Source organism: Xenopus laevis, chromosome 4S (genome assembly GCF_017654675.1).
Source record: "Xenopus laevis strain J_2021 chromosome 4S, Xenopus_laevis_v10.1, whole genome shotgun sequence".
Classification (NCBI taxonomy): Eukaryota; Metazoa; Chordata; class Amphibia; order Anura; family Pipidae; genus Xenopus; species Xenopus laevis.
This window is the reverse complement of record NC_054378.1, coordinates 6,921,841-6,938,890: the sequence shown is the minus strand read 5'-3', so window position 1 is coordinate 6,938,890 and position 17,050 is coordinate 6,921,841. Positions and strand designations below refer to the sequence as shown.

The 17,050-nt window shown below is 41.6% G+C and overlaps 1 protein-coding gene across 2 annotated transcripts; it reads left to right on the top strand.

Moving 5' to 3' along the window:
• The first annotated feature begins 5,447 nt into the window (after window positions 1-5,447).
• On the top strand, window positions 5,448-13,280 carry LOC121393168 (interferon-induced transmembrane protein 5-like). Of its 2 annotated transcripts, none has more exons than XM_041560884.1 (3): window positions 5,448-5,733; window positions 10,716-10,912; window positions 12,878-13,280. In XM_041560884.1, exons 2-3 carry the CDS (start codon window positions 10,724-10,726, stop codon window positions 13,091-13,093), a joined length of 405 nt encoding a protein of 134 aa, XP_041416818.1. In that variant the 5' UTR covers window positions 5,448-5,733; window positions 10,716-10,723; the 3' UTR covers window positions 13,094-13,280. The 2 variants fall into 2 exon arrangements, with proteins under 2 accessions (XP_041416818.1, XP_041416817.1); XM_041560883.1 differs by lacking the exon at window positions 5,448-5,733 and adding an exon at window positions 9,420-10,492.
• The last annotated feature ends 3,770 nt before the right edge of the window (window positions 13,281-17,050 follow it).

The following is a 17,050-nucleotide window of genomic DNA, read 5'->3' as shown; positions in this document are numbered from 1 at the left end:
GACGAGCCCTAAGCTTAGCTTCTCAACAGCCAATCAGAGCCCACTGAGCATGTGAGTGTCACAGACACTTTCCAAGATGGTGACCCCCTGTGACAAGTTTGAAGTCCTGGATCATTGCTGCTATTGACAAGCTCAAACTTTAGCCTCGTGCAATAAGTTTAGTTTATAAAATATGACATTTTTAGCTAAATTCATTTTTAGGGATTGGTTCTCCTTTAATGGACTGTATGATACTCCTAGGGGCAGATTTATCAAAGGTCAAGGTGAATTTTCTAATGAAAAAAATTCGAATTTCTAGCTATTTTTAGTGTACTAGGGAATAGTCCAAATTCGACATGAATTTGAAAAAAATTAAAAATTCAACTTCGAACATTTGCCACCTAAAACCTGCCGAATTGTTGTTTTAGCCTATGGGGGACCTCCTAGAACCTATTTGGAGTCAATTGGTGGACTTTGAAATATCTAAGTTTTTTTTTGGGAAAAACTTCGAATCAAATTCGATCGAATGCGCTATTCTTTCGATTCGTACAATTTGGATCCGGCCCTATTCGACCTATTCGATCAAAAACAGACCTATTCGACCAAAAAAAACCTTCGACTTAATTGCGGTTGGTCTTTTTGAATCTCGAATTTCGAAATTTTTTTCAATTCGAAAATCAACCCTTGATAAATATGGCCCCTAGATTAGGGTTGTAACTGATCCGAAGGGATAGGAAGAAAGAGAAACCCACTCTATTGAAACCCCTTTTGTTTGGGTCAGTGTAACTGTTAAAGGGGTTGTTCACCTTTAAATTAACTGTTAGTATGATGTCGAGAGTGATATTCTGATACAATTTGCAGTTGGTTTTCATTTTTTTTATTATTTGTGGTTTTTGAGTTATTTGGCCTTTTATCCAGCAGCTCCCCAGTTGGCAATTTCAGTTATCTGGTTGCCAGGGTCCAAATTACCCTAACAACCATGAATTTAATTGAATAAGAGCCTGGAATATGAATAGGAGAGGCCTGAATAGAAAGAGTAGCAATAACAATTAATTTGTAGCCTTACAGAGCATTCATTTTTTTATATGGGGTCAGTGACCCCCATTTGAAAGCTGGAAAGAGTCAGAAGAAAAGGGCAAATAACTCAGAAACTGTAAATAATGAAGACATATTACATATTATTATTAAGTTGTTAGGAACTGTACATTCTATAACATACTAAAAGGTGAATCACCCCTTTAGCTAACATTTAGAATGAAGTTGCTATTGATATCCTGAGTGTTTTTTTCCGTTATTTAACTTTTTTGTTCAGTGGCTCTCCAGTTTGGTATTGCATCAGCTATCTGGTTTCTAGGGTCTTCATTACCCTAACAACCAGGCAGTGGTTTAAGTGGGAGACTGGAAGAAGACCAGGAGTGGAACTGACAAGGAAGATAATGAATAGAAAAGTTACAATAACAATTGTAGCAGAACAGAACAGTTTTTTTTAGCTGCCGGGGTCAGTGACCCTTATTTGAAAAGCTGGAAAGAGCCAGAAAAGGACGGCCAACTATTAGAAATGAATAACGAAGGAAAATTGCAACGTTACTAAGAATAGGCGATTGTGGAAAATTCATTTGATGAGCGTCACTCACTTCTGGGAATAACAAGAGAACATGGGAAAATGAAAAAAGGGGACGTCCTTCCAGAGAATGAAACATTTTTAGCAACAGAGGGAAATTTCAGAATTGAAACTTTTTAATTGATATAAATTGGAAAGCTGCTTCAATTGACTTTGCTGTTATTATTTGAGCAGACCTCTGCTTTAAAATGCACACTTTGAAAAAATGCTGGGAATGAAAAAAAAGGAAGCCACAATGAAAGAAGCTATTGTAAGTGGAGTAAATTTTCGAAGGTGAGCTTCTTCTTTTAAAGGAGCATTATACCACAATTTTCCAATATTTTTTGCCAATTATTTCAATCACAAAATGTTTTTTTTTTCCAGCTAAAGACATTGAAGCGACTTCATGCTTGATCCTTGCGAGGCAGATTATTAAGGTGGCCATACACAGGGATGTCGCTAAACGAGCGGATCTCTCCCCCATATGCCCACCTTGAGGTGGGCGATATCGGGCTGATCCGATCGTGGCAATACAGGCAGTAGGATCACGGGACCACATCACCGAACAGATGCAGCCGCAATCTGACGGGATTGTTAACCCTGCCCGATCGTCATCTGGCCAACTTTTGCCCAGATATCGATTGGGGACGCCCGTCGGATGGTCCTACAAATGGGCCAATAAGCTGCCGACTTGGTCTTTTAGCAGCTTTTATTGGCCCGTGTATGGGGGCCTTTAGCTTACCATTAGGGTTGCCCCTTTGCCGGTATTTTAGCTGCCTAGCCGTTAAAACACATGCCAAGGCCAGGGCCGGTATTACAAATTTACCGGCAATCAGGGCCGCCATCAGAAATCGCAGGGCCCCATACGAAAAAGATTCCTCGGCCCCCTGGGCTGCACCCACCACAAGCCCCACCTACAGGTCTGCTCTCCCCACCCCACAGGTCCACCACCCACCACACACTAAAACAACATTGGTGGCAATGGTTCCCACATGTTAATAAAAAAATATTGGTGGTCAGGGCCCTCCCATTAAAAAAAACATTTGTGGCCAGGGCCCCCCATTAAAAAATATTGGTGGCTAGGACCTCACATGGGGAAAAACAATTGGTGGCCGGGCCCCCCCCCCACTTGTAGGAAAATTGGTGGTCAGGGCCCCCCTTAAACGTCCATGTAAAAAAAAATTGGTGCCCAGGGCCCCACCACATAACAGGGACCACAAAGGGTTACCTTTAGGGGGGCCCTGCCATGTTGCACTTACTTCATTAGTGTGGCCCACCTGCTGTCAGTGAGCTGCCAACTACAGAAGGGTGGAGGGGAGCACAGGTGGGTGCATCTTCTTCCAGTGACAGCATTTTCTTCCCTTATTGGTCACAGAATTTCAAGTCCTGTAAAGCTGCATGGTGATTGGGTGAGATGGAGGGGAAGTTCAAACCTCAGCTATCCAATCCCTGAGAAGCTCAACCGGGACTTAATCAGTGACCAATAAGGGAAAGGAATGGACAGAAGATACCTCCCCTTGTGCTCCCGCCCTTCCTTGCCGAAGTCAGCAGCTCTCCAAAAGCAGGGGGGGCCCGGCTAATCAAGAAAGTGCGGCGTCCCTGGGCCCCCCTTACCTTTGGGGCCCCCTACAACTCCCCCCCCCCTGTCCCCCCTGATGGCTGCCCTGCCGGCAATGTAGTTGTAATACCCTTAAGAAAAAGCCCTTGGCCTGCCCCAATTCGCTCAGTACTTACCTTTTTTCTCAGGTTTCTGGCCATCGCGTGTGTTCCTCAGCCCCCTTTTACATCACTGTGAGTGACTCCACCCCCTTTCACATCATGGACCGCCCCTTTTTGTTCTCGCCCTCCCCTCCGGCTGGTAAAAATTTTTAGAAAATGTGGCAACCCTAATTACCATTATACATCCACCCCCTTCACCCTTTTGTCGTGACTGCTTTGCTATCAGGAGTTCATTATTCAGGCAGATTATCTGTACACTAGTTTACTGTATCTACCTCGCAAGGACCAACCATGGAGTCACTTCATCATCCCTGTTTGCACTGGTTAGCTCAACAAATAATAACCAAAAAAAAAAAACCATTAGGTAAAAAGTATGGTTGGCACCCGCCCGTTTCAATGCATTCCTCATGTTGAACAAGGGGGGATACTGCCCCTTTAAGTTGCACTGTTTTTACTGTTTTTACTTGGCACGGCATCACTGTTCCACACATGATTCACCAGCGGCTTTTACAGGAATTTTGCAATTCATAAAGCTGCCTGAGAAATATCTTTTTTGTAGTTTCTGGTTTCTGTTTCTTATGAATCCTTGGCCAGGGATCTGGATTTGATCGGAGCAGTTGCTATTGTTCTTTTTGGTTTTGTGAGCCCTCCTGCTGCTCTTTTTCTCTCTTGCTGTTGATCCTTCCAGACTCTTCTTTCTACTTCTTCTGCCGTTCCTGTTATTATTAATATTATTATTATTATTATTATTATTAGGGGGCGGTTCACATTTAAGGTACCACAGCATCAAACCCCCTCCAGCTCTCCTGCCTGAGCCACAACCCCCCACATGTACTGTACATTTATCTTCTTGTGGCCCCGCTGGAGGCCAGGTAGGGAGGTCAGAAGCAGAGGCAAAGGCTTCATGCAGGGAGCAGGTCTGGGCTGGTTTTTTCCCAGTGTTCCGCCGGCCAGCTACCCTCCTCCTCCTCCCTCCTCTGCTCTCTGTGTTTTCCTTACCACTTGCGGGTAAGAAAACAGCTGAGGAGGGTGGAATTTTCTACTGCTCTAGAGGAAGAAGACCCCACAGTCTGGGCCCCCCGCAGTCTGTTTCCTCTATAGTTACGCCACTGATAATAACGAATAAAGACTAACTGCAAAAATAGTTTGGAATATCTTTCCTTTAAAGCAGAAGGAAAAGTCGGTGCTCCTATCATCAACTGCACCGGCCCGGGGTTATACCAGTGAACACCACGGAGCTTCTTCTCCCGTCTTCCTCCTTCATTGCGCGGCTGCGCATGCGCACAGTGCCGGGCCAAGTCAGCCGGGTGCCCTAGGCAACCTGCCCGACAACGTCGCCCCTCCACTGCTTGTGCATGCGCAGAAGAGCAGAGGCAGCGCGGGTGCGCATGCAAGGAAGAGCGCAAGCGCCGGGGAAATGATAATGCGCATGCACCGAGGAAGCGTTAATGCGCATGCGCACACTCGCTTTTAGACGAAAGCTACCGCTCAACGGTCCGAACTAGGGGAAGGCGTTAGAAGAAGTACGTGCCTGGCACCCCTCTACTTTGCGCCTTAGGCACGTGCCTCTTCTGCCTACCCCTAGTTCCGGCCCTGCATGCGCAGTACAACGAAAAACTTTAACTAAAAAGTCGCTCTTTCAACTGCGTATGCATTTGCCCCGGGAAATTTGAAGAAAAAAGAAGACGGAATCCGTGGTGCTCACTGGAATAACCCTGAGCCGGTGCAGTTTTCTGATAGGAGCACCGACCCCTCCCCTTTTTAACATTCTGAAGTCGGAAGATAGAACTTACATCGAAAATTTTTTGTATAATTCAGATGAAAATTCTTCTTTCTCTGCTCATTGAAGCTCTAAGATTGACTGAGGATGTGATAATTTTTGGGGGTTTTTTTTGTTTTTTATTTGGGTAAATATTTTGTTATATTTTGTTGATAGGAAGGTTTATCTTATCTTATTTTATATAATTTTTTTTTTTTCCTTGATGAATTTTGGTATTGTTTTTTTTTTTTTTTTGATGTTTTTGTTAACTTTGTTGCTCCTTGTTCTTTTTGTTTATTCAAAAATGTCAATAAAAACAATTGAAAAGAAAGGAGCACCGACCGGGGGTTTCAGGTAAGTCAATACAATCCCTTTGGGTGCCTAACATTTGGCACCCCCAAGTGTCCGAAGCCTTTCCTTCTCCTTTAAGAAAAAGTCGTGTTTCCTTTCCCAGAGGCGCAGAACTTCTTTCCCCCATAACTACAATGGGGTCGGGAAAGGATTGTGGAGCTGCATATTTCTACTGTGGGACGTCTAAAGAAAGGCAAAGGAACAGCCAGTTCTCATCTCTGCTGCAAAAAAAAACAATTTTCTCCGCAGTCTCTGCCGTAGAAACAAGGCTGGGGGAGGAGCAGTAGTTTGCAGCCCAGGATTCCAACTACCCTCGAATAAAAGGGTTTGTTATCTGCATAAAATAGTGTGTAATATTTTGCATATTGGTTTGGTTTTGAAAGGGAGAGTTTTGATATAGTTGAAATAGTTACTGATTTTGTGTATACGGGGGGGGGGGAGTTCTTCCTGCTACTTCCAGTCTGGCAAATGACAGCAACTCTGTCTAAAAGGGGACCCTAAAAAATACTCTAAGGCATAGAGGAGGGGCAAGCAATATTTGATTGACAGCTGAGATTTTTAAACGAGTTTACAACAGCTATGAATGCTTAAAGGATAAGTAAACCTTTAAAATAAGTGAATGTAAAATTGATGAGGGGGCTATTCGAAGAACATTTGCAATTGACATTCATTATTTATTTTCTTTTTTTCCCTAGATATTAAGGGATACATGTACTGTTAATATTGTTACATCAGCGCCACCTGCTGGTCAGTTTCCCACCAGTCTGACCAGCAAGTAGTCAAGGAAGTTGTCAGGAGAAAGAAAGAGGCTGCTCTGATGTTCTTCTGCTTAGGGAAACAATAAGAAAATGCAAAGACCCCTTAAAGGGATGGCTCACCTTTATGTTAATGTTTAGTATGTCGTAGAATGACTAATTCTAAGCAACTTTTCAATTGGTCTTCATTGACAGTTAGATCCAATATATCTTAAAGGGGGGCTCCTTTTGCCTAGAAGATGTATTAGAGCTCACTCTATTAAAATCACCAGACATCATGTCTCTCTACATGCAGGATTTGTGCGAAAGGCAGTTATTTTGTTAGATTTTGTTTGTACTGGAATCAGTTATTTGAGTGAGCTCTAACACATCTGCTAGGAAAGGAGCCCCCCTATAAGATATATTGGATCTAACTGTCAGTGAATATCTGACACCCAACTGCTGCATGAAGACAGAATGAAGAGAAACAGATGCTGAGAGAGGAATAGTGAAGATAAACTTGATTATTTCAGAAACAATGCAGAATATTTAATTGATTGTATTTACAAAGTTTCTTATTTCAGTATAATGAAGCTAATGCTGAATTTTCATTTTCGCAATTGTTCCCCTTTAAACATTAAAGGGGTTGTTCACCTTTGAGATAAATTTTAGTATGACGTAGACTACAGAGTGATATTTTGAGACAATTTGCAATTGTCATTTTTTATTACTGAATGTTTTTGAGTTATTTAGCTTTTTATTCAGCAGCTCTTCAATTTGCATATTAAGCAATCTGGTAACTAGGGTCCAAATTCCCCTAGCAACCATGCACCGATTTGAATGAGAGACTAGAATATGAATAGGAGAGGCCTGAATAGAAGGATCAGTAATAAAAAGTGTCAATAACACTACATTGTAGCCTTACAGAGCATTTGTTTTTTAGAAGGGAGTCAGCGACCCCCATTTGAAAGCTGCAAAGAGTCAGAAGAAAAAGGCAAATAACTATAAAACTATAAAAAAATAAAATAATGAAAACCAGTTGAAAAGTTGCTGTTACCTTAAAGGGATCCTGTCATCGGAAAACATGTTTTTTTCAAAACGCATCAGTTAATAGTGCTGCTCCAGCAGAATTCTGCACTGAAATCCATTTCTCAAAAGAGCAAACAGATTTTTTTATATTCAGTTTTGAAATCTGACATGGGTCTAGACATATTGTCAATTTCCCAGCTGCCCCTGGTCATGTGACTTGTGCCTGCACTTTAGGAGAGAAATGCTTTCTGGCAGGCTGCTGTTTTTCCTTCTCAATGTAACTGAATGTGTCTCAGTGGGACATGGGTTTTTACTATTGAGTGTTGTTCTTAGATCTACCAGGCAGCTGTTATCTTGTGTTAGGGAGCTGTTATCTGGTTACCTTCCCATTGTTCTTTTGTTTGGCTGCTGGGGGGGGGGAAGGGAGGGGGTGATATCACTCCAACTTGCAGTACAGCAGTAAAGAGTGATTGAAGTTTATCAGAGCACAAGTCACATGACTTGGGGCAGCTGGGAAATTGACAATATGTCTAGCCTCATGTCTGATTTCAAAATTGAATATAAAAAAATCTGTTTGCTCTTTTGAGAAATGGATTTCAGCGCAGAATTCTGCCGGAGCAGCACTATTAACTGATTCATTTTGAAAACAATGTTTTTTTCCCATTACAGTATCCCTTTAAAGGTGAACCACCCCTTTAGTTCAAGACCCCTTATCTTGAAACTTAGAAAAACTCTGAATTACAGCAAAGCCTTTACAAATACAGTCCATTTTATGGAAATAATTCAAGTTTATTTAAATGTTCCCTGTAATAATAAAATAGTACCTTGTACTTGGGGGCTGGGGGTAAAAATGTTTCATCAATCCATATTGGTGGCAAAACAATCCCATTGGTTTTATTTAATGCAAAAACAAGTGATCTTTAGTGGTTGCAGAATACATATTATATATTCAGAAAGTAAACACCCTCTTCTTGTGTGGGCTCACAGGCTGTTGTATTTTGGTTTTATCCTACAAGTTACAGCACACACATTGTTAAATGCTTTCCGGTGATTCTTTTGCACCTACGTTGCTGGATGGAGACATCTAGTGGTGGTTTTGTTATTACTACAAGTCCTGACTCTGAGAGTGTTATTTATTAAAGTCTGAATGCCAAATATTTGAAATATTTGTGATTTATTATACCCCGAGGATGGAAAAAGTCCAAATCCAAAAATCCGGCATATCAGACCTTCCGAGGTTGTATATAAGTCAATGGGAGAAGTTCAGAAGATCTGTGCTGGGTTTCGTGCAAAAATCCGAAGATTTAGTGGTTTTCGGGCAAAAATCCCGGCGGAAAAACTTCATGAATGTTCTAGTTACCCTTTAAAAAATACTTGCCCAGCGCTTGCCCCCCCCCATCAGTGCAGGTGCCCTTAGCTAAAAGGAAACCCATAAAACAACAGCTCCACCTGCTGTTTAATCGGCAGAAAATTAAGTAAGAAGAGTTAATAGATGTTTCTAGGGTCAGTTCCAGGCTTTACAACATCAACCGACTTTACTCTGCTCACTAACTTCACTTTCCTATAACAGTGGCTGGCTGGTTGAACTGGACAGATGTCGCTGTTTCAAATTCATTATATTAGCAGCAGCGTAAAACTGGTAATATCTTAAAAACAAAAATTTAAAAGTGCGCAGAAGGGTGCTACTGAATTTTACATTTCCTTTAAGCAAAAGTTTTAATATAATTTACCGAGGAGTTCCATGACCATAAAACCGAAGGCCGAGTGTTTTTAAACAGGTCATGGAACTCCGGGGTTACTTCTAATATCCTCATATTTTGCAACAGGAGGTACTTTATTTATTATAATACACAAATGTCATCACTAAGCACCGTTTATAATTGATGACATCACTAAACACCATTTATAAGGATATAATTTACAGGATATTCAGGTACTTTATTTATTATAATACACAAGTTTCATCACTAAGCACCGTTTATAACTGATGACATCACTAAGCACCATTTATAAGGATATCATTTACAGGATATTCATGACTGTTGTGTATTATATAGTAAATAAAGTACACCCTCTTGCAAAATATAAGGATATTATAACTTCTAATATCCTCATATTTTGCAACTGGGGGTACTTTATTTATTATAATACACAAGTTTCAGTGAGTCATGTGACAGAAATGACATCACAACTCACCGTTTACAACTGATGACATCAGAACTCACCATTTATAACTGATGACATCAGAACTCATCGTTTATAAGGATATCATTTACAAGATATTCACGACTGTTGTGTATTATATGTAAATATACGTACAGTACATGCCCACTAGGAGGCAATGAAAGAGCCAAAATGCAGGCACAATAAAGGTTAAAGTACAACCAATAACACATCCCTGTAAAACAATAGGAATTTGGAAAATGGGCACAGAAATGAGCTGCCAATCAAAGTCGGATGTTTTATAGTCATTTCTTTGCATATTGAGATGATTGAGATTGAGATTCTTTCTCAGATTAAAACACAGAACAAGAATGTTGTTGCACTCCAGCCTGCAGTGTTGCCGGTCACAGATATCCCTGAATTATTTTTTCTCTTTCAGACAGGGGTCCCAACTTTAACTCCCCCACCCTTTAACAGTAGGACTACATGGACGTTTTTGGCGCGATCCGGCATGCTCCATCAAAATGCAGACGTCAAATCACATGCAACGGAAATGATCCGACGCGACGTGACTGTCGGATGCAGAGGCCGACAGTTGTGTTGCGTCGGATCAATGCTGCGACCCCATCCGACAATGCATTCACTGACCTTATTTCTGTCGCATGCGATCTGATGCCAGCGTTTTGTTGCAGCGCATCCGACCCTGCCCTAACTCCAGTCCTAACAATTGAAAGGTGGCAACATTAGCATCTCTGTCTAAACAGAGCTTACACTCTATTTGAATTGTAAGAATCAGAGACCACCAACAGAGCATTACATAAAAAAAAAAACATAAGAAAAACTGCTTAAAATAAAATGAAGTGAGACGGGCTTAGCAAACCAAGAGCTTAAAGTAAGAGTGGGGAACCACAATAAGTATGTGCAGAACGGGACCCTGTAATATAGAAAGGGAGGGGGCTGGGCAGTCTGTGTCAGTGGTTATATAGAGCGGGGACACCTGACAATCTTCCTTTGCACCCACTGCTCCTGAAATCAGATCCTCTCCACTCACTAAATCTGCTACCAGCAAGAACAGGAACTGAGCGTATCACCTACCTACAGTACCTATCACTCAGTCCCACCAACTGTCACTTGACCTGGCACTTCAGTATCTGAACGGTAACTCTCAATGTCACTCTCATCCACCTATATGCCTCTCTCTCTCTCTTCTACCTACTAGAACTGTATCTTTCTATCACTCAAAGATCTCTTTCTCTAAGTCTCACCTAACTGCCACCCTCATCTGTCATATTCTTATCACCTATCCATGAGCTGTAACTGCCTGATATATTTCCCTTTGTCACTACACTGGCCCCCAACCATTCCCTTTTTTTTTGGTCAGGACGCAATATGGATACCCATTACCCACGGGAGGAGGAGATCATTCAGAAGGAACCAAAGAAAACAGATTCTCCCAGTACTATTATTACAATGGGAGCCCCGGCCCCAATTCGGGATCACCTGATCTGGTCTCTGTGCAACACGTTGTACTTGAACCTCTTCTGCCTGGGTTTCATTGCGCTGATCTACTCTATCAAGGTGAGTCTAGGGGGTCAGGGAATTTTGGAGGGCTCAGAACACGATATAAGCTCATCAACTATTGATAAGGCTGGTTGTAGAATAGGGAAGAAAGGGCAATTGTTTTAGGATCACTGGAGCCCACTGACAGCTCCAACTTCAACTTTGAGATTGAATTCAACAACAACAGCTACAGACTTTTGTTCTCCCTTTCAGCTTGGAGTTCTAGTAGTTCTACATCGCCAAGAGATCCTTAGTTGCTAAGAACCTAAGAAGGGTCTAAGAAGGTTCTGAAACTTTCTTCATTCGTGTACAATATCACAGTTGGATATTTAAAATCAGGGCCCCAATGGAGAAATATTTTAAGGGATGTGTAAACTAAAATGTAGTTGTAAGAAGGTCGTAGCTCAGAAACATATAAGAATACTTTGTATATTTTAAGGGACATTCATTATTTTCATTTATATATAATTATATATATATATATATATATATATATATATATATATATATATATATATATATATATATATATATTTTTCTATTTTTATTCATTTAACATGGGGACCTTTATAAAGGTAGAACTTTATGCTTTAATGAGTGGATCAGTAAGAGCTGGTTGGTGATGGGACAGTGAAGGATATGGGTAGATGAACACCAAGGCCCATGGCTGGAAACAAATACAAGTGGAGTCCTCCCCTAAAACTGTCCCAACTAAGCCCACATGTCAATATATAATGCAAAGGCAACATTGCTGTTAAGTGTTGGGCCCCTTGGACTTTATGGGTTCCTTTCATTTATGGCTAATGATGTTGTGGTGGTTAGTGGTCCAATAGGGCTGCTCTGCAGGGATGTAGTAGAAAGGCACCCACTATTATCTTCTTCCCTTTGATTAGTGGTGTTTTTACTACTGCTACAAGCTTGTTACACCAGAACTAAAGTCTGGGGACCTGTTATCCAGAATGCGTGGGACTATTCCGGATAACAGATCTTTGCGGAATTTGGATCTTCATACCTTAAGTCTACTAGAAAATCATTTAAACATGAAATAAACCCAAATAGGCTGGTTTTGCTTCCAATAAGGATTAATTATATCTTCGTTGGGATCAAGTACAGGATACAAAGAAGACTGTTTTATTATTACAGTGAAAAAGGAAATCATTTGTAAACATTTGTATTATTTGGATAAAATGGAGTCAATGGGAGACGGCACTCCGGTAATTCGATGATTTCTGGATAATGGGTTTTCGGATACCGGATCCCATACCTGTATTGTTATTCTTATATTGTGAGTTGGTCTCTAAGCTTAGATAAGTGGCAGCAGGCCGGAGCATGTGCTGTGAATCAGCAGAAAAGAATAGGTGGGCATCTTCAGAGGTACAGCTAATAGGGTTGTGGTGGCCTTGGGCTGGTACAGAAGTAGAAAATATAATGGGTAACCTTCATAGCCCAATTCTTTTAATTTTACTTTAATTAGCTGTACAATCAGGGCTGGACTGGGCTGGCAGCACACTGGGAAAAAACCCGGAGCCCAGATTGGCACCCAGATCCTGAGACTTATTCCTGCCGTGACCAGTGTCGGACTGGCCCACCGGAATACCAGGAAAACTCCCAGTGGGCCCAGTGGGCCCTCATGTTGCTAAACATTTGCCCTATTTCATGGTCATTCTTTATTTCTATGAGAACAAAGAGGCTAAATTGATGGAATAATAGATTATAGTATGTAAAGAATAGAGACTAGGAGAATAGAGGTTACGTGAAGAGAGGAAGGATAATAGTACTGAGAGTGGGCCCCTGGTCTAAGGTTTTTGGGTGGGCCCCTGGTGCCCCAGTCCGACACTAGCCGTGACATCCCTTTGTCGGGAGCGCAGCAGCAGCCCCGGTGGGCCCCTGGCCCCCCAGTCCAACCCTGTGTGCAACTCCGAGCAAAATATAAAGACCTTCTCTCTTTTAAAACAGTTCTCTCTGCCACTTTTTCCATTCCAGGTACGAGATCAGAAGGTGCAAGGAAACGAGCAGGCGGCGCGGCGATACGCTAAGAAAGCGCACTGCTATAACATGCTGGCCACGGTGTGGAACTTCACTGTCCCTGCTCTGCTCTTGGCGGCACTGATCATCGGTATTGTGCACCTGTCCCAGGTAGTGAGCGGCATAATAGACTTCTTTGGGCTGAGAGGCGACAGTGATGACGACGAGAAGTAAATCTGAAGCCATGTCACCCCGGCAGCCTGTGTACAATTAATCAGGCAGAAGCCACTGTGTGCTGAATATGGACGGGCCGTGAAAATAAAAGTTTAGTATCACCCGAATCCCAGTTAGTCAGCCAAAAAAAACATACATTTAAAAAGTTGGAAAATAATATATATATATATATATATCATTCATAGTATTAAAGGATAAGTGAACCTTTAAAATAAGTCAGTGTAAAATTGATGAGGAGGCTGTTCTAAGAAATTTTGCAATGTACATTTATTATTTATTTTGTTTTTATTCCAAGATATTAAGGGATACATGTGCTGTTAATATGAATGAATTGTGTTACAACAGCGCCACCTGCTGGTCATTTTCTCACCAGTCTGACCACCAAGTAGTCAAGGAAGTTGTCAGGAGAAAGAAAGAGGCTGATGTTCTTCTGCTTAGGAATAAAATTAGAAACCTTTCTCACATCTTTCCTAAGCAGAAGAACATCAGCCTCTTTCTTTCTCCTGACAACTTCCTTGACTACTTGGTGGTCAGACTGGTGGGAAAATGACCAGCAGGTGGCGCTGTTGTAGCACAATTCATTCATATTAACAGCACATGTATCCCTTAATATCTTGGAATAAAAAAAAAAAAAAATAATGAATATACATTGCAAAATTTCTTAAAATAGCCCCCTCATCAATTTTACATTCACTTATTTTAAAGGTTTACTTATCCTTTAACCTGTGAATTTTGGGAGAATGATTATATCCCGCTGAATTATGGAATTGTTTTTGCTGCCCCACACCCAACCCAATCACCCCTGACTCCCACACCTACAAATAAAGGGTGCACATGCATCACCCAGAGACTCATGGTCAGGACCAGTGGCGTAACTAGATACTACTGGGCCCCACAGCAAATTATTTCTCAGGCTCCCAAAATGTCTAGAGGTTGATTTGTTTTACCAAATGTATTGAAATTGTATATGAATTAGAGCCTTGTGGGGCCCCTATACCTCCTGGGCCCCCCTACAGCCACTGGGTCTGCTTCCTCTGTAGTTGCTCCCCTGGTCTGGACTAGAGTTGCCCCCTGGCCGGTATTTTACCGGCCTAGCCAGTAAAACACCTGCCAAGGCCGGGGCAGTTGCCGGTAATTTGTAATACCTATTAAAAAAGCCCTTGGCCTGCCCCCAATTAGCATAGAACTTACCCTTTTTCCAGCGCTGTGGACATCGCTGTGATGTTGCTCCGCCCCTTTTGCAGCACGCCACATAGATCCGCCCCCTTTTTGCACCACAGATCGCTCCCTTTTTGTGCCTGCCCCCCACTGGCCGGTAATCTTTTTCATTAAAGGTGGCAAACCCTAGTCAGGACATGAGCGACATAATCCCCAGTTACTGTGCCTGAAACCACGGAGGCACCAAATCCACTATTCTGGATTCGGCCGAATCCTTGGTGAAAGATTCCGAAGCCTAATTTGCATATGCATAAGGGAAAAGTGGGAAAAAATGTTTTGTGATGAAAAGTCATGTGATTTCCCTTCCTGCATATGCAAATTAGGATTCGGATTCGATTCGACCGAATCTGAATCCTGCTGAATCCCGAAGCGAATCCTGAATTCTGTGCATCCCTACCAGACACCCTTGAATTACAGTTCCTAGCATCCCACGTAATCTGCTTCTGCCATGTGTTTTGTTTGTAGGCAGGTGAGAAATCCTCAGTGTAAAGTATCTAACAAGTGTTACACAATAAAATAATATTTATTGGACTCTTGCCTACTTTTTTCACCCACCGGGTCCTGTTATGCCTGGGGCTCAGCCAAGCCAAAGTAAAACGAGCCAAGGTCAAACACACCTTTAAAGGAGAAGGAAAGCTACTAAGGCATTTTACTGCCAATAGATCAGCTGCAATGGTGCAAGCTAGAATGCTATATTTATTCTGCAGAATTCTGCTGAGTAAACAGCTCTAGAAACCATTTTTTGTTTAGGATAGCAGCTGCCATATTAGCTTCGTGTGACATCACCTCCTGCCTGAGTCTTTCCCACCTCACTCATAGCTCTGGGCTTAGATTACAGGAGGGGGGGGGGAAGAGGAGCAAACTGAGCATGCTCAAGCCCTAGCCCTGGAGGTTTAAACTGAAAACAGGAAGTCTGATACAGAAGCCCATGAGTACACAATAGAAGGAAAGGAATGCGAGTGACATCATGTCCTTTCTGAGTCTCTCCCTGCTCACTTATAGCCCTGGGCTCTGATTACAGCAGAGAGGGAAATGAGCAAACTGAGCATGCTCAAGCCCCAGCCCTGGAGGTTTAAGATAAAACATGAAGTCTGATACAGAAGCCCATGAGTACATAATAGAAGGAAAGAAATGTGGTGTTTCTTTTGACAGAGGACTCAGAGCAGCATTACTTTGAGGGTTTACTGGTGTATTTACATAGACCTTTCTGATAAGGCTTACTGGGGCTCATTTATCAACACTGGGCAAATTTGCCCAAGGGCAGTTACCTATAGCAACCAATCAGTGATTAGCTATTTAAAGCCAGCTGCAAGTAGAACAATGAATGCAGCAATTTAATTGGTTGCCAAGGGTTACTGCCCATGGGCAAATTTGCCCAGTGTTGATAAATTACCCCCACTTAGTTTTAACCTTTCCTTCTACTTTAAGTAAACTTTTAGGGACATATTTACTATGCTTTGTAAAAAAAACGGCAGGAAAATAAAGTACACATCGCCAAACTTTGCCCTGTTTCTCTTCACCAAAAAATTTCCTGTGAAATTCGTGAAACGGCGAAACATTTGCGAAACTGCACCGGCGTCCATTTCTTTTGATGCTGCCGAAATAACCCCCGTCTAAGGGGGTTATTTATCAAAGTCTGATTTTATCTCAACATTTTCTACTACAAAATCCACTTGGGTTTTTTAAGTTTATTTATTATTACATTTTCCCAGAAAATTTGCTTTGTGGGAAACGATTTTTTCAGATTTTTCACCCCAAAACTCAGATTTCTTATGCTTTTTTGCCCGAAAACTCTGAAATATTTGGGGTATTTCACGAAATCCAGCGCACATCAATAAATCATTGGGACTTCTCCCATTGACTTATATGCAACCTTGACAAGTCTGAAATGCCGGATTTTCTGATTTGAACTTTCCCTCTGAGTAATAAATTCCAAAAAATTTGTGATTTTTTTTAAGTGATTGAAGGTTACTATAGGTAGGACAGATGTAACTTAAAGGAACAGTAACATAAAAAATAAAAGTGTTTTAGAGTAATAAAAATAGAATGCAGTTTCGCCCTTCTCTGGTAAAACTGCTGTGTTTGCTTCAGAAATGCTACTGTTGTTTATATTTATTAAATAAGCTGCTGTGTAGCAATTGGGGCAGCCATTCAAAGGAGAAAAGGCTCAGGTTACACTGCAGATAGCAGATAAGCTCTGTAGAACATAATGGTGTTATCTGTTATCCACTATTTAACCTGTGCCATATAGACTTTTTTCAATTTCTGCCACTATTACACAGCAGCTTGTTTCTATAAACTATAGTAGTACTTATCTGTTATCTACTGTGTTTCCTGTGCTTGAATGGCTGCCCCCATGGTTACACAGCAGCTTGTTTATATCAACTATAGTAGTACTTATCTGTTATCTACTGTGTATCCTGTGCTTGAATGGCTGCCCCCATGGCTACACAGCAGCTTGTTTATATAAACTATAGTAGTACTTATCTGTTATCTACTGTGTATCCTGTGCTTGAATGGCTGTCCCCATGGCTACACAGCAGCTTGTTTATATAAACTATAGTAGTACTTATCTGTTATCTACTGTGTATCCTGTGCTTGAATGGCTGCCCCCATGGCTACACAGCAGCTTGTTTATATAAACTATAGTAGTACTTATCTGTTATCTACTGTGTTTCCTGTGCTTGAATGGCTGCCCCCATGGCTACACAGCAGCTTGTTTATATAAACTATAGTAGT